At 36.2% G+C, this 19,082-nt stretch overlaps 1 protein-coding gene across 5 annotated transcripts in view; it reads left to right on the forward strand.

Annotated features, from left to right (window-relative positions):
- Spock3 (SPARC (osteonectin), cwcv and kazal like domains proteoglycan 3) overlaps positions 1-19,082 on the forward strand; it is a 466,472-nt gene that overhangs the window by 289,366 nt on the left and 158,024 nt on the right. For all 5 annotated transcript variants that reach the window (XM_052752354.1, XM_052752352.1, XM_052752351.1 and 2 more), the window contains one exon: positions 4,601-4,715. Coding sequence is in view for 4 of the 5 variants with exons in the window: in XM_052752352.1 (XP_052608312.1) it covers positions 4,601-4,715 (115 nt within the window). In the remaining variant the exon portion in view is untranslated. The remainder of the gene's footprint in view (positions 1-4,600; positions 4,716-19,082) is intronic.

The following is a 19,082-nucleotide window of genomic DNA, read 5'->3' on the forward strand; positions in this document are numbered from 1 at the left end:
CAAATAATAGTAAAAATGTTCAGAAACATTAATATAAAGTAGTTGAAATCTTGCAGAATTCAGTATGGAAATGAAAATATCTGTTGTGGAGTATTAGTTTAAGATGTGTTATATACATTTATGCTATGGAATATTTGTTTAATGATGCAAAGATGTGTTACATTCTTTTATGTTGCATTTGTTTAACTCTGCAAAGCTGTGTTACTTTGCCTGTCTAAAACACCTGATTGGTCTTATAAAGAGCAGAATAGTCAATAGTAGGCAGGAGAGAGAAATAGGTGGGGCTGCCAGGCACAGAGAATAAAGAGGAGGAGCAAGAAAAGGAAAAGGACAGGAGGAAACCAGGGCAAGCCACCCAGTCACACAACCAGACACAAAGTAAGAAGAAAAGAAAGCTATATAGAATAGAGAAAGGTAAAAGCCCAGAGGCAAAATTGATGGTATAATTTAAGTTAGGAAAAGCTGGCTAGAAATAAGCCAAGCCAAGGCAGAGCATTCTAAAGTAAGGTTAAGTCCCTGTGTATTTATTTGGGAGCTGGGTGTCAGGCCCCCAAAGAGTTAAAGAGTTAAATAAAAACCCTTAAAAATAGATTTATTACATGGTCTATGCTTTCTACTTCTGAGCAAATAAATATTAGCATATATACACATTTACTCTATTGACCATTTAAATAAAGTATGATACATCTATTATTTAATATTTCATTGTCTATATGCCTTAATACTACATTTTAAATAACATATTTTAATCTTAAAATTAGAATTTTCAGAAATTTATGTTGTTGAGTTATTATGTTTATGTATTTGTAAGTATACTTTACATTCATATTTCTTTGAACTTACTGATTATCAAAACAGATATTGGTTGAGGTGATTGTATAAATATACCTAATAGTTAACATCTCCAGGAAGCCAAATTTAAATTGGACACTTTGTGTCAGCTTGAGTTTATCCTCATTTTAAAATGAAAAAGGTTAGTACCAATCCAGATGTTGTATTGAAGGGTAGTTCAAGATCCTTCCAAAAAATTTTTTGTATTCTAATATTTTTTAATTACCTGGCTTCAAAGTTTATTCATTGAATATAATTTATTACTTACCACCTTTCATAATTTATTTCTCTCAATTTTGACCTGCAATCAAATTGCACACTTGATGTCATCATAATTTGGGAAAGCCCACAGTCCAGCCCTTCTCAACAACATATCACAAGACAGTTATCACTAATCAGAACCAGCAATAATTACTAAACATAGCAAAAATAAGATAGACAAAGGTGAAGGCCATTATTATGACCATCTACTAGTGAGTTGACAGATAAATTATGGTATATTCATGAGATACAATATTGTTCAGTGGTATAAAAGGATTGAGTAGTAATTCATGCTATATTTTTATAACCTCTAAAATATTATACATCATGAAATAAGCTAACCTTATTGATTCAATGAATATGAAATCCAGAAACAAATGACTAATACTATATAGAAGGAAATAAATAGAAGATATTCAGGAGTTTAAAATTGCTGTGGTACTAGCATACTGTAAATGCATTTCAAACTATTGATTATAATCTTTAAATATACTATTTGAATATGTATATCCATATCTTTATGAATGTATCAATAATTTTTGTTATAAATGTCAGTACATTATATAATATTGGTGTTGGAAGTCATATAGAGACAACTTAAATATTGCTTTCAGTGGTATGCAGAATCAATCCATAGATTAAAACACTGCATGTAAGGTTCTCTGTGATGCACTCAGCTCACACAGTAGTGATGCTCCAGACATTACTTTTTTAGTATTCAATGAGTTATAAGTGATACTGACATCTTTGTCTTTATCCTTTTACCATAGCAACCAGCATATTTGAAAGGTAAACAAGGCTAGCAGCCATCATTTTCCACCAACACAAAATACAGTAATATGACACCACCTCTTATTTCCATCTTTTCTATACTTAAGAACAGTTTTAATCTTTACATTTATGCTTGACTTGTGAGCAGGAATTCCTGGAAAGGATCTGTAACTTCAAAGACTGATTAACTGATTAAAACTAGGGTGATGTGGTCTGACAGAGGACTGATATCCAGAATATATAAGGAATTCAAGAAATTAGACATCAAAATGCCCAACAGTCCAATTAAGAAATGGGCTATAGAACTAAACAGAGAATTCTCAACAGAGGAAACTCAAATGGCCGAAAGACATTTAAGGAATTGCTCAACATCCCTAATCATCAGGGAAATGCAAATCAAAACAACTCTGAGATACCACCTTACGCCTGTCAGAATGGCTAAGATCAAAAACAATGAAGACACCTTATGCTGGACAGGATGTGGAGCTAGGGGAACTCTCCTCCACTGCTGGTGGGAATGCAAGCTTGTACAACCACTTTGGAAATCAACATGGCGCTTTCTTAGAAAATTGGGAATCAATCTCCCCCAAGATCCAGCTATACCACTCTTGGGCATATACCCAAGAAATGCTCAACCACACCATAAGAGCACTTGTTCAGCTATGTTCATATCAGCATTGTTTGTAATAGCCAGAACATGGAAACAACCCAGATGCCCTTCAACTGAAGAATGGATAAACAAAATGTGGTACATATACACAATGGAATACTACTCAGCAGAGAAAAACAGTGGCATCATGAGGTTTGCAGACAAATGGATGGATCTAGAAAAAATCATCCTGAGTGAGGTAACCCAGACACAGAAAGACAAACATGGTATGTACTCACTCATAGCAGGATACTAGACATGAAACAAGGATGACTTGTCTGCTACTCACATCACCAGGGAGGCTACCTGGAAAACAGGACCCCAAGAAAGACACAGGGATCGCCCAATGACAGAGAAATGGAAGGAGATCTACATGAACAGCCTGGACATGAGTGGGGGTAATGAAAGGCGAGGGTTAAGGGAAAGAGAGCTTGGGGGAGCGGGAGATCCCAGCTGGATCAACAACAGAGAGGGAGAACAAGGAATAGGAGACCATGGTAAATGAAGACCACATGAGAATAGGAAGAAGCAAAGTGCTAGAGAGGCCCACAGAAATCCACAAAGATACCCCCACAACAGACTGCTGGCAATGGTCGAGAGACAGCCCGATCTGACCTACTCTGGTGATGGGATGGCCAAACACCCTAATTGTTGTGCTAGAAACCTCATCCAACTACTGAGGGATCTAGATGCAGAGATCCATGACTAGGCCCCGGGTGGATCTCTGGGAGTCCAATTAGCGAGAATGAGGAGGGTTTATATGAGCCAGAATTGTTGAGACCAAGGTTGGACAGAGCACAGGGACAAATAGCCAAATGAATGGAAACACATGAACTATGAACCAATGGCTGAGGGGTCCCCACTGGATCAGGCCCTCCGAATGGGTGAGACAGTTGATTGGCTTGATCTGTTTGGGAGGCATCCAGGCAGTGGGACCAGATCTTGTGCTCATTGCATGAGTTGGCTGTTTGAAACCTGGGGCCTATGCAGGATTGTTTGGCTCGGCCTGGGAGGAGGGGACTAGACCTACCTGGACTGAGTCTACCAAGTTGACCTCAGTCTGTGGGGAAGGCTTTGCTCTGGAGGAGATGGGAATGGGGGGGGGGGGTTGGGGGGAAGGTGAGGGGGACGGGAGGGGGGAGAACAAGGGAATCCATGGCTGATATGTAGAACTGAATTGTATTGCAAAATAAATTAAAAAAAAATAAAGACAATTATAATAAATAAAATTATTACAGAAAAAAAAAAAAAAAAACTAGGGTGATGTGGGGAATTCGAATGTTTCAAGTCCAGAGACTAAAAAGCTTAGAATTGCTTGCCCCCTCTGTCAGAAATAACATCCTTTGGCTAATAGATAAAAATCTTCTGAAATCTATTAACTTTTGTGAACTACTAGCTTGCTTCAAAAGCTAAAAAGGTCATCAGACAGCATCTTGGAAAACTTGCTGCTTCCTGTTCTAACCACCTCTCTATTATAAACAACAATGTGTCTTAAACTTGCCTTGATTTCTGACTTTACTTGTTCTATAACCTGTGAAACTTTGTGAAACTGCTTCCATGTTGGAACATAGTACTTAGGATAATGTTTTTCTATGTTCTCAGGCCATGGTCACTCAAAATGACTCTCCCTTTTGGTGAGAGTTAGGATTTTTACACCAACATTTCCACACATGGCACCTTATGAATGTTAACTTGTGAGCTGATTAGGTGATACTGAAATCAGCTGTGATCTACTCTGAGGTAGGAATTAGACACCTCTCTCAGGAGAATAAAAACATCAGGAAGGCTTGCAGATGAATACAATAGAATTCCATGATTATGCTAAAACAAGAGTAGAACAAGAGAAAGTGGTGGGTGTGAATATGAACATGCATTCTTTACATGCATAAAATTGTCAAAAATGAAAAAAATACAAGGTGAAATTAAAATTTCATAATCTAGTTAATGATTATGCAGAAACATTTAAAATCTCTCTGTCTCTCCCTCTCTCTCTTCCCCTGTCTCTCTCTCCCTCTCACCCTCTTGCTTGCAATCTTGCTCTTGCTCTCTTGCCTTCTTTTTTGCTCTGTTTTCCTCTCTTCTCTGAAGCTTTAGATCCAGCTAAGGACCCGTGCTTAAAGATCAAATGCAGCCGCCACAAAGTCTGCATTGCTCAAGATGCTCAGACCGCACTCTGCATCAGTCACAGGAGGCTCACACACAGGTAAACACTTTGAAATTAAATCCTACTAATACAGCAGTATTATTTGCCACAGTATGAATATTTACCAATATTTTGATATTTGATAAAGATATTTGTTTAAATGGCTCAAGAATCTTGGGTAGTATAGTCATGAGAGAAATGGGTTAAACATTGCTGTCAATCAGAATTCCTAGGGATTAGGTAGTTTTAAGTCTATGTTATACAAAGCTGACTTTGTAAAGATTGAGTTAAAATATTTTATCTGAGTAGATACGCTTTTCAAATTTAGAGACTAATTGCAGTTTGCATACCTCTATAAGTGAGATGCATTGAAAACCCCAAACTAGACCACTCTACGGGTAGAAAGACAGTTTATTGTCTTGGGGATGGGGACTGCTGGAGCTACCTCAGAGAACAGAGACACCAGTACATAGTGGGAAAAGCCTTACTAGTCTTATTGGTAAGGTTGCAATGGGAGGAGATTTGTGAATCAGAACAGCCTGAGAATTCAAATAGAGGCCTTGATCGATTGCAGTCTGTTTGGGTTAATAAGGAACCAAATGCCCTTTGCCTAAGATAGTTGACCATGGGGGTAGATAAGGTAAGTAAAGGCTTCCCTGATAAACAGATAGGTGCCTCCCAAGATTCCTGTGGAATGCTGAGTTTAGGAATTTGTTTACCCAATAGCAATACTCTGTTTATCAGTCAGAGGTCTGCCTGGATTTGGGCTAGGCTGTCAAGTAGGCCATTGTCAGCAGCACTGCCATTTTTAGACCTAACTTCCTTTCTCTCTCTCTCTCTCTCTCTCTCTCTCTCTCTCTCTCTCTCTCTCTCTCTCTCTCTATCTATCTATCTATCTATCTATCTATATATATATATATATATATATATATATAAATGAATCCTGCTTGTGCTCTTTTGTAAAAGTGGGATAATTTATTTATTGTCTTTAAATTAAATTAACAATGGAATGTTGTTGCCACTAATATATTCTCAGATGATAGTTGAAATGGTTATTTTATTAGACTTGCACATAAATATATTAAAGACACAGGCTTCTCACCCCAGCTGCTTGAGAGGTGAAGCAGAAGGAACAAAAATTGTATACTTGAGCAGGGTAAAAAGTGGAGTTCAGGTCCAGCTTTGACAACTTACTAAGACCTTATCTGATTAAAAAATGAAAGACCAGAGCGAAAACTTACTCGTATGGTATGTAACTAGACAGCATGAAAAACAATAACAATAAAAAGATACACCAAGAGATAGAGAAAAGAGAACAGTAGAAAATAAAAATGGGTTATATATCAATCAAAGAGCAAATATTTATGTTAAAGTAATGTCATTAATAGAAACATATAAATATATGATATCTTTTATACCCTGAATGGATTAGAAATTTTTATTATGTCAAATATGCAATGCCAGATACTTAGGGCCAAGGCAGAGGGAAATAAAAATATCTGTAAACCTCATAGTATGCCTTGAGATATACACATGTCATGTTGGTTGAATGACTGCAGAAATTAAAGAGACAGTTCTAAAAATTTTGAAATCACATGTGTATGACATCAGTGTGCCTTAGAAATTCACAAAATGACAGAACGGAGTTACCAGTAACATATTGCCTGTCAGTCATGACTTTTGTGTTTTATTAATAAAGAAATGGCAATCCTCTAGCCTGGACATTTTGTTATTGACCTATTTCCTTAGGATCCTAAAGATATCCTGACTTTTCTGAAGCTTTTATGCTTAATCTTCACAATTGAAAATACTGGTATTTGATGTGCGAAGTTGGGAGTAGAATGGAGATTTTGACTTGAGGGATGAGTTAGCAAATGGTGTCAAAATGCTTTCAGATGGAGTTCAGCTCCTACGTTGCAGAGATTTCATCAAACTATTTACTTATGAGCAAAACTTGGAGCTTGAGAGACTGCTCAGCAGTTGAGAGTATTTGCTGCTGTTTTAGTGGAGCCAGGTTTTGTTCTCAGCACCCACATGGAGCAGCTAACACCTGTAATTACATTTCCAGAAGTTTTGATAGCCATTTCTGGTCTGTGTAGGCACTGAATTCACATAGTGTACAAAAGGAAAACTCAGGCACACAAATATATACATGATATTAATCAATTAAATATTCTTTACAAGTTCCACAAAGCGTAGTAAGATTCCAGCCACACAGTACAAATTTTTAATAAAGCTCATTGGCTCTTTCTTCCTGACTTCATCAACCTCAGTGAAATCCCGAGTTTTATTTGCTGAGATCAGTGTCTAAGCTTATGAATAATCATGCTACCTTACTGTGAAGACCTAACCACAGGCCCAGGGAGATAACTCATCAAGTAAAGGCACTTATCACCAAGCCCAATGAGCTGTGTTGGATTCTCAGAACTAGTATTATGGAAAGAAAGAACTGAGTCTTGTAAGTTGTTTTCTGACTTCCATTCCTGCTCCATGGCATGGACAAACCTCCCTGCCCACACACAAAAATAATAAGTAAACATATAAATGCATAAATAATTTTAAAAGACTATAGACAAAAGGAAACTTGCTGTCCTATTGTGCATGATAAGGCTGGTCAGAAACCAATAGCCTAAATGTTCCTCAATGCAAGCTGCTGAGTCACCTTGAGCACAGAAGCAGCAGCAGCAGCAACTCTTTCCATGGCCAGTGGAGTAGCAAAGATCCCTAGGTTATAAGGTGGCAGGTTTCAATGCTTTATGTAAACTGTATTTGGTCCTGTCTTATTACTGACAGCAACTACTTAAAATGGCGCACACTGAATACAATCCATAACCAATAAATAAATAAGTTGATATTAATATTTTATGTGCTTTGTTTGCTTGAAGAAGTCAGCATAAATTGCATACTTGCACAGCCCTGTAGGAAGTAGAACTTTGGCATGCAGTCTGATCTCTGACAACAGCTAACATAAGAGACACAATTCTTACATATGGAGGCATGTGAACATGTTGGGTTAGAATACTGAAATAAAAGAAATAGAAACCAATTAGATTTTTATATTGATTTACTTATATCAGAACACTGAAAAGAAATGGATCTCACTGTCTGCAGCCTCAAGTGCTGGGAGAGTTTTGCTACTGAAAGATGCTTTTTTATATCCTCTTCCCCAAACTAGACTTCACAACCTCTTCTTCTTTTCCTTAGAACCTTGAACTTCTTGTTTTATAGTGTTCCACAGTAAATTCTCTCATTCAAGCATTTATTAGTTTGCTGGACATTTCATGAAGTTGGCCTCTTTGTCCTTCCAATATTGTAGACCCAAATCATATGGACTGGCTGGTTCATATTTTCTTTGAATAGAGCACAATGACTATTGTTTATAATTCACTCAGTGTTGTAGTTTCATCAATTGAAAGAGTCATTCTCAGCATATTGTGTCCATAGGCTTCATGCATATTCTCTAAAAGCAAGTTCAGGATGTGCATGGGGGCAATATTAATTTTTAAAAATATTGGGGAAAAGAATTCATGCATGATTTAACCAAAACAGGTTGTAAATACACAAACTGGAAGGGGTCCGTGATATTGCTTTTAAGTTGTAAGTTTGTGGCTTGGATTTGCAAGTATATAAAACTATAAATTTGTTCTAGCTTGGTGATATAAAAAAACAAAAGCAGAGAGATCATATGATGGCATAGCTTACTGTGTGTTTAACACATCCTCTAATCTCATCTGCTAGCATAGAGTGTGATGTAAAATGTACAAATATGCCAGGATACATGTCATATTATTTGGATGTTTTTCCAGTGGAGTCTTCTGTGGTGAACTGTTCTTAAATCACCAAAATGCTGGGGTTTCTTGTTAACTTTCCATTATCATTATAATCAGGAATTAAAGCACAAAGTTTTTTACCAGTTAGGAAAAACACCAATTATAAAAACTTTCCAGATATTTTGGTGTTTTACTGCAATCTCTGATGGTTTTCTTAGACTCTGACTGATACCCATTTTGCTATCCATTGTAAACTTAGTGTCACAGTTTTTCTGACCATGAATGCCAAGAGCTCTTTGCTTTCATGTATTACAAAACCTGGTGTTTCATGCTCCTGAGAAGCCTGTGTAATAGCATATAATTAACATTGTCTCTAGATCAGTGTTTTGGGCACCAATCAATACTGCCAATATTAAAAGAAAAATGGTAGGTGTTAACCAGTCAGGAAAAAAAAAAAAGTTGCAGTCAGTGTAGTACAGAGTTAGTTGTGTTAATTTCTGCTTCAATTCAACACAAGATAAAAAACAAATCAATAAGTAAATGCTTTTGGCCTCCTAAAAGTCATTACACAGAAAATTATAAAACCTACTTAAGATGTTGATTATCAAAAATAGATATCAAAAGAACACAGGTCTTAAAACTCTTTGATGCTGATTATTTTAGGGATTTATATTTGTAATGTCTGTATTTAAGATGGGACCCAGTTTTCTTCAGAATGCTGGTAATTACATGATGGGAATTTTTTTATTCCAATTGTTACACTGCAGAAATATTTTAGATACAAAGGATCAGCCACAGGGTCCAAGTTATAGTAGAGTTATAAGATATTTGTTGATATGAACTGAACATAACTATAACTATTTTAAAGTATTTCACCTGGGACTTTAAATAAAATGTAGCCTTCTGATATCTAAATACATTGAAAATACCCCATAAGAAATTGGCTTCTGGTATTTATTTCATATTTAATTTGTAAAAAGCTCTTTTAAAGGGTTCTCAAATTGATTTATATTATTGAAATAAAAACCTAATTCTTTATGTTATATCCACTTTATAAAAGCAGAGACACAATTTAGATGTTTCTGGAAGTTTTTCTCAACATTAGTTAAAGAGATGGTAAATGATAGGTAGATAGATGTTGAATTTATAGAAAGATGAGCAAACAAAAGATTTGAAACACGTATATGTAATTTATATTCCTTTGATTTTTATACTTACAAATTAACTTTGTTCATATAGCTAAATGTTTCTTTAATTTTGAAAGTACTCACCTCTACATTTTCTTATGGTTAATGTATAAATGGTTCATAATTCTTTTTAAGATTATTCATATTAAAATGTTGTTATAAAGATATAATGCTTATTGACTGCTAGTCTTAAAATTAAAATTATAGATGAGCATCATAGTATCCTCATCTTGTCTACTGAGGGTCTTCATAAACACAGAAGCACACTTCCATGCACAGTGTGTATAACACATTAAATCTCACAGATATCATAGGGTTTGAGATGGATTACAGTTGTTATGACCAGTTTACCAAATATAAAACCTGAGACTCTGAGAATTTACATAGTCTGATCAAGTATAGTCTTACAACAATCATAAATGTTGAGTTGGGCTACGGTTCTTACTCCCACTTTACCTATAATAAAACTACAGTGTTTTAGGTGACAAGCTTAGACACCGAAACTTGGCACTTCAGTTTGATAATGTTTAATGATTGTGATGCACCATCATTTGAGACATTATTTAACACTTAGAGTTAGTAATTCAGATTGTTTTACAGTCAAGGGTCTATTTCTTTTTAAAACAGTCCCTGAATAGCTATGGTCTACTGTCCAGTCCCACAAACATATTTAATCCCCTGTTCATTTTTAGTTGACCAGACAATTCTATTTTACTGACACCACTCTCAAAGATGTATAATACCTGCCAAACTGAGAGGTTTTTAGAAGAAGAAAATTGAATTAGACCATGTAGCTTCAGCAGTTAAAATGACTCTGTCAGTTTAGATTCTGACAATTTAGAAATTACAAAAAGAACAAACCCCCAGATAAAAACAAGTCACACTATTGACTTACTTTCATAATGTACAGCACTAAATACATTTGTGATACATCACCTCATTATCTGATACTCAGGAACCACTCATTAGAGTTGCAGATCTTCCACGTGGTCCTTCCATGGCAACACATGTGGCTTTCTCTGTACTTGTCCTCCATTAGCTCTTCACAGCAAAACATTATTTCCGCAAAGGAATATTTAACAGCAGGAGGCCCCATGGCAAATGCTGGCTCACTCCAGCCCATTCATTTTAGCTGAGCATTTGTAACCTTTCTCATTCAGCATCTTCCTGTATAATGTGTGAGTAACAGTATGAGGCCTTCTGATGATAACTCTGTGTTCACAGAGACACAGTTTAAAAGAGTGTATAGCCCATTGTCTTATATGGGAAAAAGCATGAATGGGCAGAAACACATAAAAGGAATATTAAAAGCTACTTTCTGGGTGATCTGTAAAGACTGTTGAAGAAAAGTAAGGAGAACATGAATGTAGATGGCTACCTTAGCATTTCAGATGGCTCTGAAGGCAAGTTAATCCAGTATCCTGCAGAGATAAAGATAAAACACCAGATCAAAGTCAATTTGCAGTTTTTAGATTTGTGAAGTTTACAAAAAATAATTAATACAGATTTTAGAAAATGGTCTTACATCAAAAGAAATATTTCATCATTTTTTAAAAGTGCTACTTTTCATAAATAATACTTACTATAATTCTCCTAAATACAACGTATGTCTATTTTTTCTTCTCTCTAACTAACTTCAAATCCTTTCAAAAATTAGGTTTCATTATGAAGTTTTTTAAAACAAAATTTATTTTTATTGTTTCTCTCTTTCTTTCTTCCTTAGTTCCCTCCACACCAGAGCCTTTCCACTCGCAGAGACTCCTTTCTGCTCTGCGATGATCGTGGCTTCTTTCCTTTCCCTCCCTTCTCCATAACTCTGCTGTGCTCCGGTGGTTTCCTAAGTAGTTCAGAATCTACACCTACTCTTGCCCCTCGTATTTGCACTCATACAAGCTTTAGATGTTTGTCTCTGAATATGAGAGAGAACATGCTATTTGTCTTTTTAAGACTGAGCCACTTCACTTAATCAAATTCTTTCCAGATTCACTCTGTTTCCCAAATTCATTTTTCTTCACAGCCGAGTAAAATCCCACATAATATACTGCTCCCATGTTTTCATTTTCCGATCCTCTGCTGATGGACACCATGCCAGGGTCCATTTCCTTGCTATTGTAAATAATGTAGCAATAAACATAGATGCATGTCTTTCCTCTAGGGATGCTATAGCTGAGTCATATGGTAGTTCTGGTCTGAAATTTTTTTATGGAAAGACCATACTCAAATCCACAGTGGCTATACCAGTTTAAGCTCCCATAAGCAAGGGTTAAGGTTTCTTCTATCTCCACAGCCTCTGACTTTGTTTACTATCTTCATGTTCTTTATCTAAGAACATGGATATCACTAAGATAAGATGAAATCTCAATGTTTTTCCTTTTCATTTCCCCAGTTTGTAAATGTCCTGAACTTAAGAAAAGAAAAGCAAATATGTTTGTCTGTTTAATGGTAATTTTTAGTTATGATCAATCTATGCAACTAACAAAATTAAGCAAGCAAAGTGAAGCTATGAAAACATATAAGGACAGAGATGGTTCTTTGGTAATGATCATGAGAAAAGATACACTCAAGATTGAGTAACTATACAAAGAAAAGCAACACTCAGTAGTCATGACTGATATCATGGTTTGAATTATGTGTTTTCCTTCTACATTCTTTTTTTACATTTCTCCTTAATTTATATCTTTATCTTATTTTTATAATACAAAAGTTTTGCCTGCATGAATGTCTGTTTGCTATGTGTACCTGGTCCATGTGGAAGTAACCTGAGGGCATCAGATTCCTTATAACATGAATTACAGACAATTTTGTGCCTCTATGTGGGTGCTGGGAATTGGACCTCTGTCCTCTGTAAGAGCAGCCAGAGAGCTCTTACCCTCTGAGCTACCTCTCCAGCCTCCATTTTTACATTCCTATTACATTATTCTCATCAAGAATGAAATATTTGCACTTTTATATTGCCAATCATCACACAGAAATGTATACGTGAACAATAAGTACATGAAAATGTTTAACCAGAGAAGCATAATAAAAATACTTCAAAACATAGGAAGTGTTTGTTACACACATTAAAATACACAGTACCCAACTTGGTTTAGTTGAACTTGTGTATGTGTGGTCAATGTTGACAGTACTGATCTCTGAGTAGTACATATTGTGTGGACTGTTTTTTCATTTTCCTCTCTGTGCCTTAATTTTTATTATGAGTCAGTTTATCACTGCTGTGATAAGGTGTCCAGCAGAAGCATGCTAAAAACAGAAGGATTTATTTTGCCTCGTAATTTCAGAGATGTCAATCATGGTTGTTTGGCTCCATGCCTCTGACATGGCATCATGATGGCAGTGTGTGGGAGAAACTAAATTTTTATTTCTGGGTAGGTGGAAAGCATAAATAAAAGGAATAAAGAAAGAGTCCAGGATACAAAATAACCCCTTCGGGCACACTCCTGTAACCTACTTCCTCCTCCTCCTCCTTGTCCTTTTCTTCCTCCTCCTCCTCTTCACCACCACCTCTTAATAGTGCTACCATACTACAAGTCCCAAGTCAGAGTCCACATGATCTAATTGTAGAAACACCCAGAGATGTGTTTTGTTTTTTATCAATTTATATATTTCTAAAGCCAGTCAATCAAAATTATACATAGCAGAGCATCCTTCTCCTATAGTCTCTGAAAAATTTATGTATTTTCCAATCTGCCATATTGAATGTGGCTTTTTAAATCTGCTTCATTTTTACATATTAAAAAGTCAAGTTAATATATCTATCCTCTATATTGTGGTTTCTTTTTATAGAAAATTGAAAATATGCTTTCATACAATATATTTTGATAATGATTTCCCCTCAACTATGTCACAGATCCTACCCACCTACACATCCCACACTGTACCTTATTTCTCTCTGCCTTTAGAAAGCAAACATGCCAAGAAAATATAAAACAGAATAAAAGCACAAGAAACACCAATGCACAGGCACATATACGTAAGATACATAAAGTATAGAATCAGAAATCATTATGCACAAGCAATAGACCAGGAAGATATAAAATGCTCCAAATTCCCAGGAACAACCTGCTCAAGGATGACATCTCCTACAGTGGGCTGGGCCCTCCCACATCAATTATTACTCAAGAAATTGTTACACAGCCAATATCCACAATCCAATCCAAATAAATGTATCTTCTCAATTGAGGTTTCCTCTTTCCAGATAACCTGAGATTGTATCAAATTGAAAAATAACTAGCCATCACAATATATTGTTACTATTTTGAAGAAGCATAGGAAAAAAATGTGTTTGTTTATTAAAAAACAAAAAAGGATGAAAATACTAAATAAGGATTTGTAAATGAAATCAACTTGTTATTCCTATTTTGAGATTACAGCATAGTTACATTTGTCTCTCACTTTTCTTTCCTCCAAATCTCCCTTCTTGCTCTATTTCAAATTCATGACCTTCTTTTCATTAAATGTTGTTACATGTATGTATGTATATGCACATATATCCCTAAATATAAACTATTCATTAAGCTTGTTTGCTTTTAAAGTTTAAACACCTATAAAAACAACATGTGAGCCACCATGTGGTTACTGGGAATTGAACTCAGGACCTTTGGAAGAGCAAGCAGTTCTCTTAGCCGCTGAGCCATCTCTCCAGCTAGGCCCTGGGTGGATCTCTGGGAGTCCAATTAACGAGAATGAGGAGGGTTTATATGAGCGAGAATTGTTGAGACCAAGGTTGGATAAAGCACAGGGACAAATAGCCAAATGAATGGAAACACATGAACTATGAACCAATGGCTGAGGGGTCCCCACTGGATCAGGCCCTCCGAATGGGTGAGACAGTTGATTGGCTTGATCTGTTTGGGAGGCATCCAGGCAGTGGGACCAGATCTTGTGCTCATTGCATGAGTTGGCTGTTTGAAACCTGGGGCCTATGCAGGATTGTTTGGCTCGGCCTGGGAGGAGGGGACTAGACCTACCTGGACTGAGTCTACCAGGTTGACCTCAGTCTGTGGGGAAGGCTTTGCCCTGGAGGAGATGGGAATGGGGGGGGGGGGCGTTGGGGGGAAGGTGAGGGGGACGGGAGGGGGGAGAACAAGGGAATCCGTGACCGATATGTAGAACTGAATTGTATTGCAAAATAAATTAAAATAAATTAAAAAAAAAAAAAAAAAAAAACATGTGGATAAGGTCACAACTCTTCATTAGAGATCAGGAACAGTATACGATATTCCTCTCTCCCTAGATCAGTGAATGGCACTCATGTACTTACAGAGATTTATGGCAGATATATACAATACAATATGGCAGATAAATACAAATACATGCACATTAACAGAAATTCAAATACAAACAGGAATTCTTCATGCTCATTACTGTGCTTTGTTAAGTTTAATTAAATACTCTTTGAACATTTGCCATTCTTCATATCCACAAATAATCTTCTTACATTATTTTTTTCAGAGCTGAGGACCAAACCCAGGGCCTTGTGCTTGCTAGGCAAGTGCTCTAACACTGAGCTAAGTCCCCAAATCCATTCATTACATATTTTAACTAATGACTCAGTTAGGAAATATCCTATTGATGGATATTAATACTTCTAACAATCTTCAGTGTACTCTTTGCATAAATGCATATTTTCTATAAATCTCTAAAGGAGAGATTACTAAGTTAAAGGGTAAATATGCATATTTTGATTGATAACTCCAACGATTTTCCAAGGAGTCCCGACGAGTTCTTCTACAGCAATCAGCCTGTGTTTGTACTACTTTCAGTACGGCAGCACTGTGGCTATATTTGCAGTTGTGGGATTTGGTTCTTATGGTTCTGGATAGGGACATTTCATTTATTCTCCACTTGAAGAATATCTATGTGTTTGTACACATGTCCTCCATTGTGAAGGAGCAGAGACATAGTTCTGGTGGCTTGATATCAACTCTAATCTCAAAATGCATCACGATGTATAAAAGCTAAAATAAGGCTCAGACGATAAAAAGATATTGGTTATATTTTTCTGAACATTTCTAAAGTTGCAACTTTTTTTTAGAAAAGAAGATTATTAGTACAATAAGGAGATATAATAACAGGCCCCAACTGTGGAAAAAGATTGTTAGATTTTCAACAAGTAACAAAATGTGCATAATTTACTCACTCTCAATCTTTTAATCCATTATTTGTGAAGCAGTTGATATTTAATGGACAGTTCTAGTAAGAAACCTAATTAGTGTCTTACATATTTCATGTTTGGGTTAATCTCTTCATCCAATGAATATTTCTTATTCTTTTCTCTTCAAGTAATCAATTATATTGCTTAGCATACTGGGGAATTTAATGTACTATTATTTTTAATACTCTGATTTCCTACAAGTAATTGGAAGGATCATTATTATAATTCAGTTAATGAATTCATTTTACTTTAATCATGATTTTAATAATATAAATGAATCATCTCTATTTAATGGTATTTTTTAAGTATAAAACACTTTGGCAAAATTAAATTTAAACTGCCTGCTAGTTATGTGTTGGCTGAAATACAGTAATATTTCTGGGTAACAGACATTAAGGCTTGGAGTACATAAATTTTTAAAACTGTAAGAATGCATCTTTACTTGCATAGGACTAATACAGAAAAATAACTAGGAAATATAGAGTAGTGTACTGTTATATTTTTTTCTAAATAACCTTTCTTTCCCCACTTTCCTATTTTGCCTTTGTTATTTTCTTTGTAATTCTCTTAAATATTATTAAAAGAATATTTTATATTGGGCTTCAATTCAAAATATGAGAGATGGTTTGCTTATTATTTTACTTATTTTATTCATGTTATAATTCTGTTATACATAAATCATATGTATCAACATTTCTTTATGGACAAACAACAATTAGTCTTGGGGTAAAAGATTCCAATCTCATTCAGCAGGAGGATATTGTTCCCAAAGGATTCTGTCAGCCATGTTCTTCATATTTTAGTGTTTTGCCTACTAACTTTTGCACTGTTAGCCACAAGCCTGAGAAACAATACCTCCGACATATTCATGAGGCCATGCGATGAATTTTTACACATCAAATTGCAACAGGACCTTTCTCACTTAAAAATTCTGCCGGGCGGTGGTGGCACACGCCTTTAATCCCAGCACTCGGGAGGCAGAGGCAGGCGGATCTCTGTGAGTTCGAGGCCAGCCTGGGCTACCAAGTGAGTCCCAGGAAAGGCTCAAAGCTACACAGAGAAACCCTGTCTCGAAAAAACAAAAAAAAAAAAAAATTCATATGGATAAGCTATGAAGGTGATTATGGATAGAAGACATGGGGTAATTAAAGTGGAATTAAGTGGAAGTTTATTATGTACTGAAGAACATTAACAGTGTTAGGAAATCCTAGTAAGTAGATGGTGGGAAAAAAAAAAAAGAAAATCTGTTGTCTGTTGTTGGTTGTTTTTGTTTTTGTGTTTGTTTTTTTTACTGTTTTGGGGGGCCTGCCACCCAGCTCCTAAATAAATCACACATGAGGGCTTATTCTTAGTTATAAATGCCAGGCCTTAGCTTTACTTGTTTCTGGCCATCTTTTCTTATCTTAAATTATCCTTTTGCCCTTATGACTCTGGGCTTTTTCCTTTCTCTTACTTCTGTAAATCTTACTCTTACTCTGTGGCCTGCTGTGTAGTTGCGTGGTATTCCTCTGAGGTATTCCTCCTCTTCTTGTTCCTTCTTCTTTCCTCCCAGATTTCTCCTTCTATTGCTGTGGGATGGTCTGTATGTCAAATGTGTTGCTGATTGGTCAATGAATAAATCACTGATTGGCAGTGGCCAGGCAGGAAGTATAGGCGGGACTAACAGAGAGGAAAATTGAGAGAACAGGAAGCTGGGAGGGGAGACACTGCCAGCCGCCATCAGGACAAGGAAGATGTAAAGTACCGGTAAGCCACAAGCCACGTGGCAAGGTATAGATTAATAGAAATGGATTAATTTAAGCTGTAAGAACAGTTAGCAAGAAGCCTGCCACGGCCATACAGTTTGTAACCAATATAAGTCTCTGTGTTTACTTGATCGGGTTTGAGTGGCTTGGGACTGGCGGGTGAGAGAGATTTGCCCTGACTGTGGGCCAGGCAGGAAAACTCTAGCAACATTCTATTTATCCTCTCTGCCTGCCAACCCCACCTATTTCTCTCTCCTGCCTCACTATTGGACATTCATCTCTTTATTAGACTATCAGATGTTTTAGACAGGCACAGTAACACAGCTTCACAGAGTTAAACAAAAGCAGCATAAAATAATGCAATACATCTTTGCATCATTAAAACAAATGTTCCACAGCAAAAACAAATGTAACACATCTTAAAATAATATTCTCCAACAAAAACCTATCAACATTCTCACTGTGTTGTGGAACATGCATACTGACTGGGAGGTAACCAACTATTAAATTGTATAAACAAATAAAACTGGATTTGAGGCCTGCTCCATGGGAGGGAATACATGTAAGTCTGGTCAAAATCCTGTAGCTGGAGAGGCCATAACCCCTAATCGGAAAGTTTTGCTAAATGGTCACATAGTCAAAATTCCTTCTAAGCATTTATGTCTCTATGCAAAGATAAGAATTCTTCTCAGACTTGGAGAGAGGAACTCTTCCTCTTGCATTGGATAACAGTTAATGCACAGACTCAGAATTGGTCCAACTTCAGAGAATACGTGACTGTTGAGTGCTTAGTTCTAAATAAAACATTTATATCACCTAATTCAAGGACCAAGAAATATGAAAGTGTGGAAGAAAAGATTAAAAAGTCAGAGGATTCTACAAATTCTACAAAGCTGACTTCTGGATATGACAGGGCCATTGAAAACATGAGCACAGCAGCTATGGTTACCTGCAGTTGATCTGTACACACATACAAAAAGACAAGGATTCAAAAAGGGACTAGCTGGAAACAAAAGTGAGTCATCAGGAGTAGGAGGAGGATGTTTATGGTCACAGCATTCTCTGCATATTTATGAAAGTGTCAAAATAAAAATGTGGGCAAGAAAAAAATTGGTTTTACTGGTATTTCCCTCATTTTCTCCCTATGAGATATTAAGTGGAAAAAATGTGATTCTGATGGCCTACAGGTAGGTTATAAGAACTATGTTTATGAGAGCAGGAATGGTAGCTAAGTAGTTAACACCTGCTGCTCTTCCATAGAATCTGAGTTATATGCCCAGTATCCACCTTGTGTTGGGTAGCTCATAACTGCCTGCAACTTCTGCTCTATGAGATTGTACATTCACTTTGGGACTTTGCAAGTACCTGAATTTGCATGTACATACCTATATAGAGACATCCACATGTACACATAAAGATAAGTTTATCTTAAAAAAAGTAAATTGATTACTAGAATTATCATGTAAACACATCTCATGAGCAGCAGCAGCAATGCATTATATGAAACAAAAATGTTTCTGTTACGATAGTGACATTTTTAAACATGAGGTTAGTAGCATGCATTTCCT

This window comes from Peromyscus californicus, unplaced genomic scaffold (genome assembly GCF_007827085.1).
Source record: "Peromyscus californicus insignis strain IS unplaced genomic scaffold, ASM782708v3 Scaffold_23__1_contigs__length_62951481, whole genome shotgun sequence".
Lineage (NCBI taxonomy): Eukaryota > Metazoa > Chordata > Mammalia > Rodentia > Cricetidae > Peromyscus > Peromyscus californicus.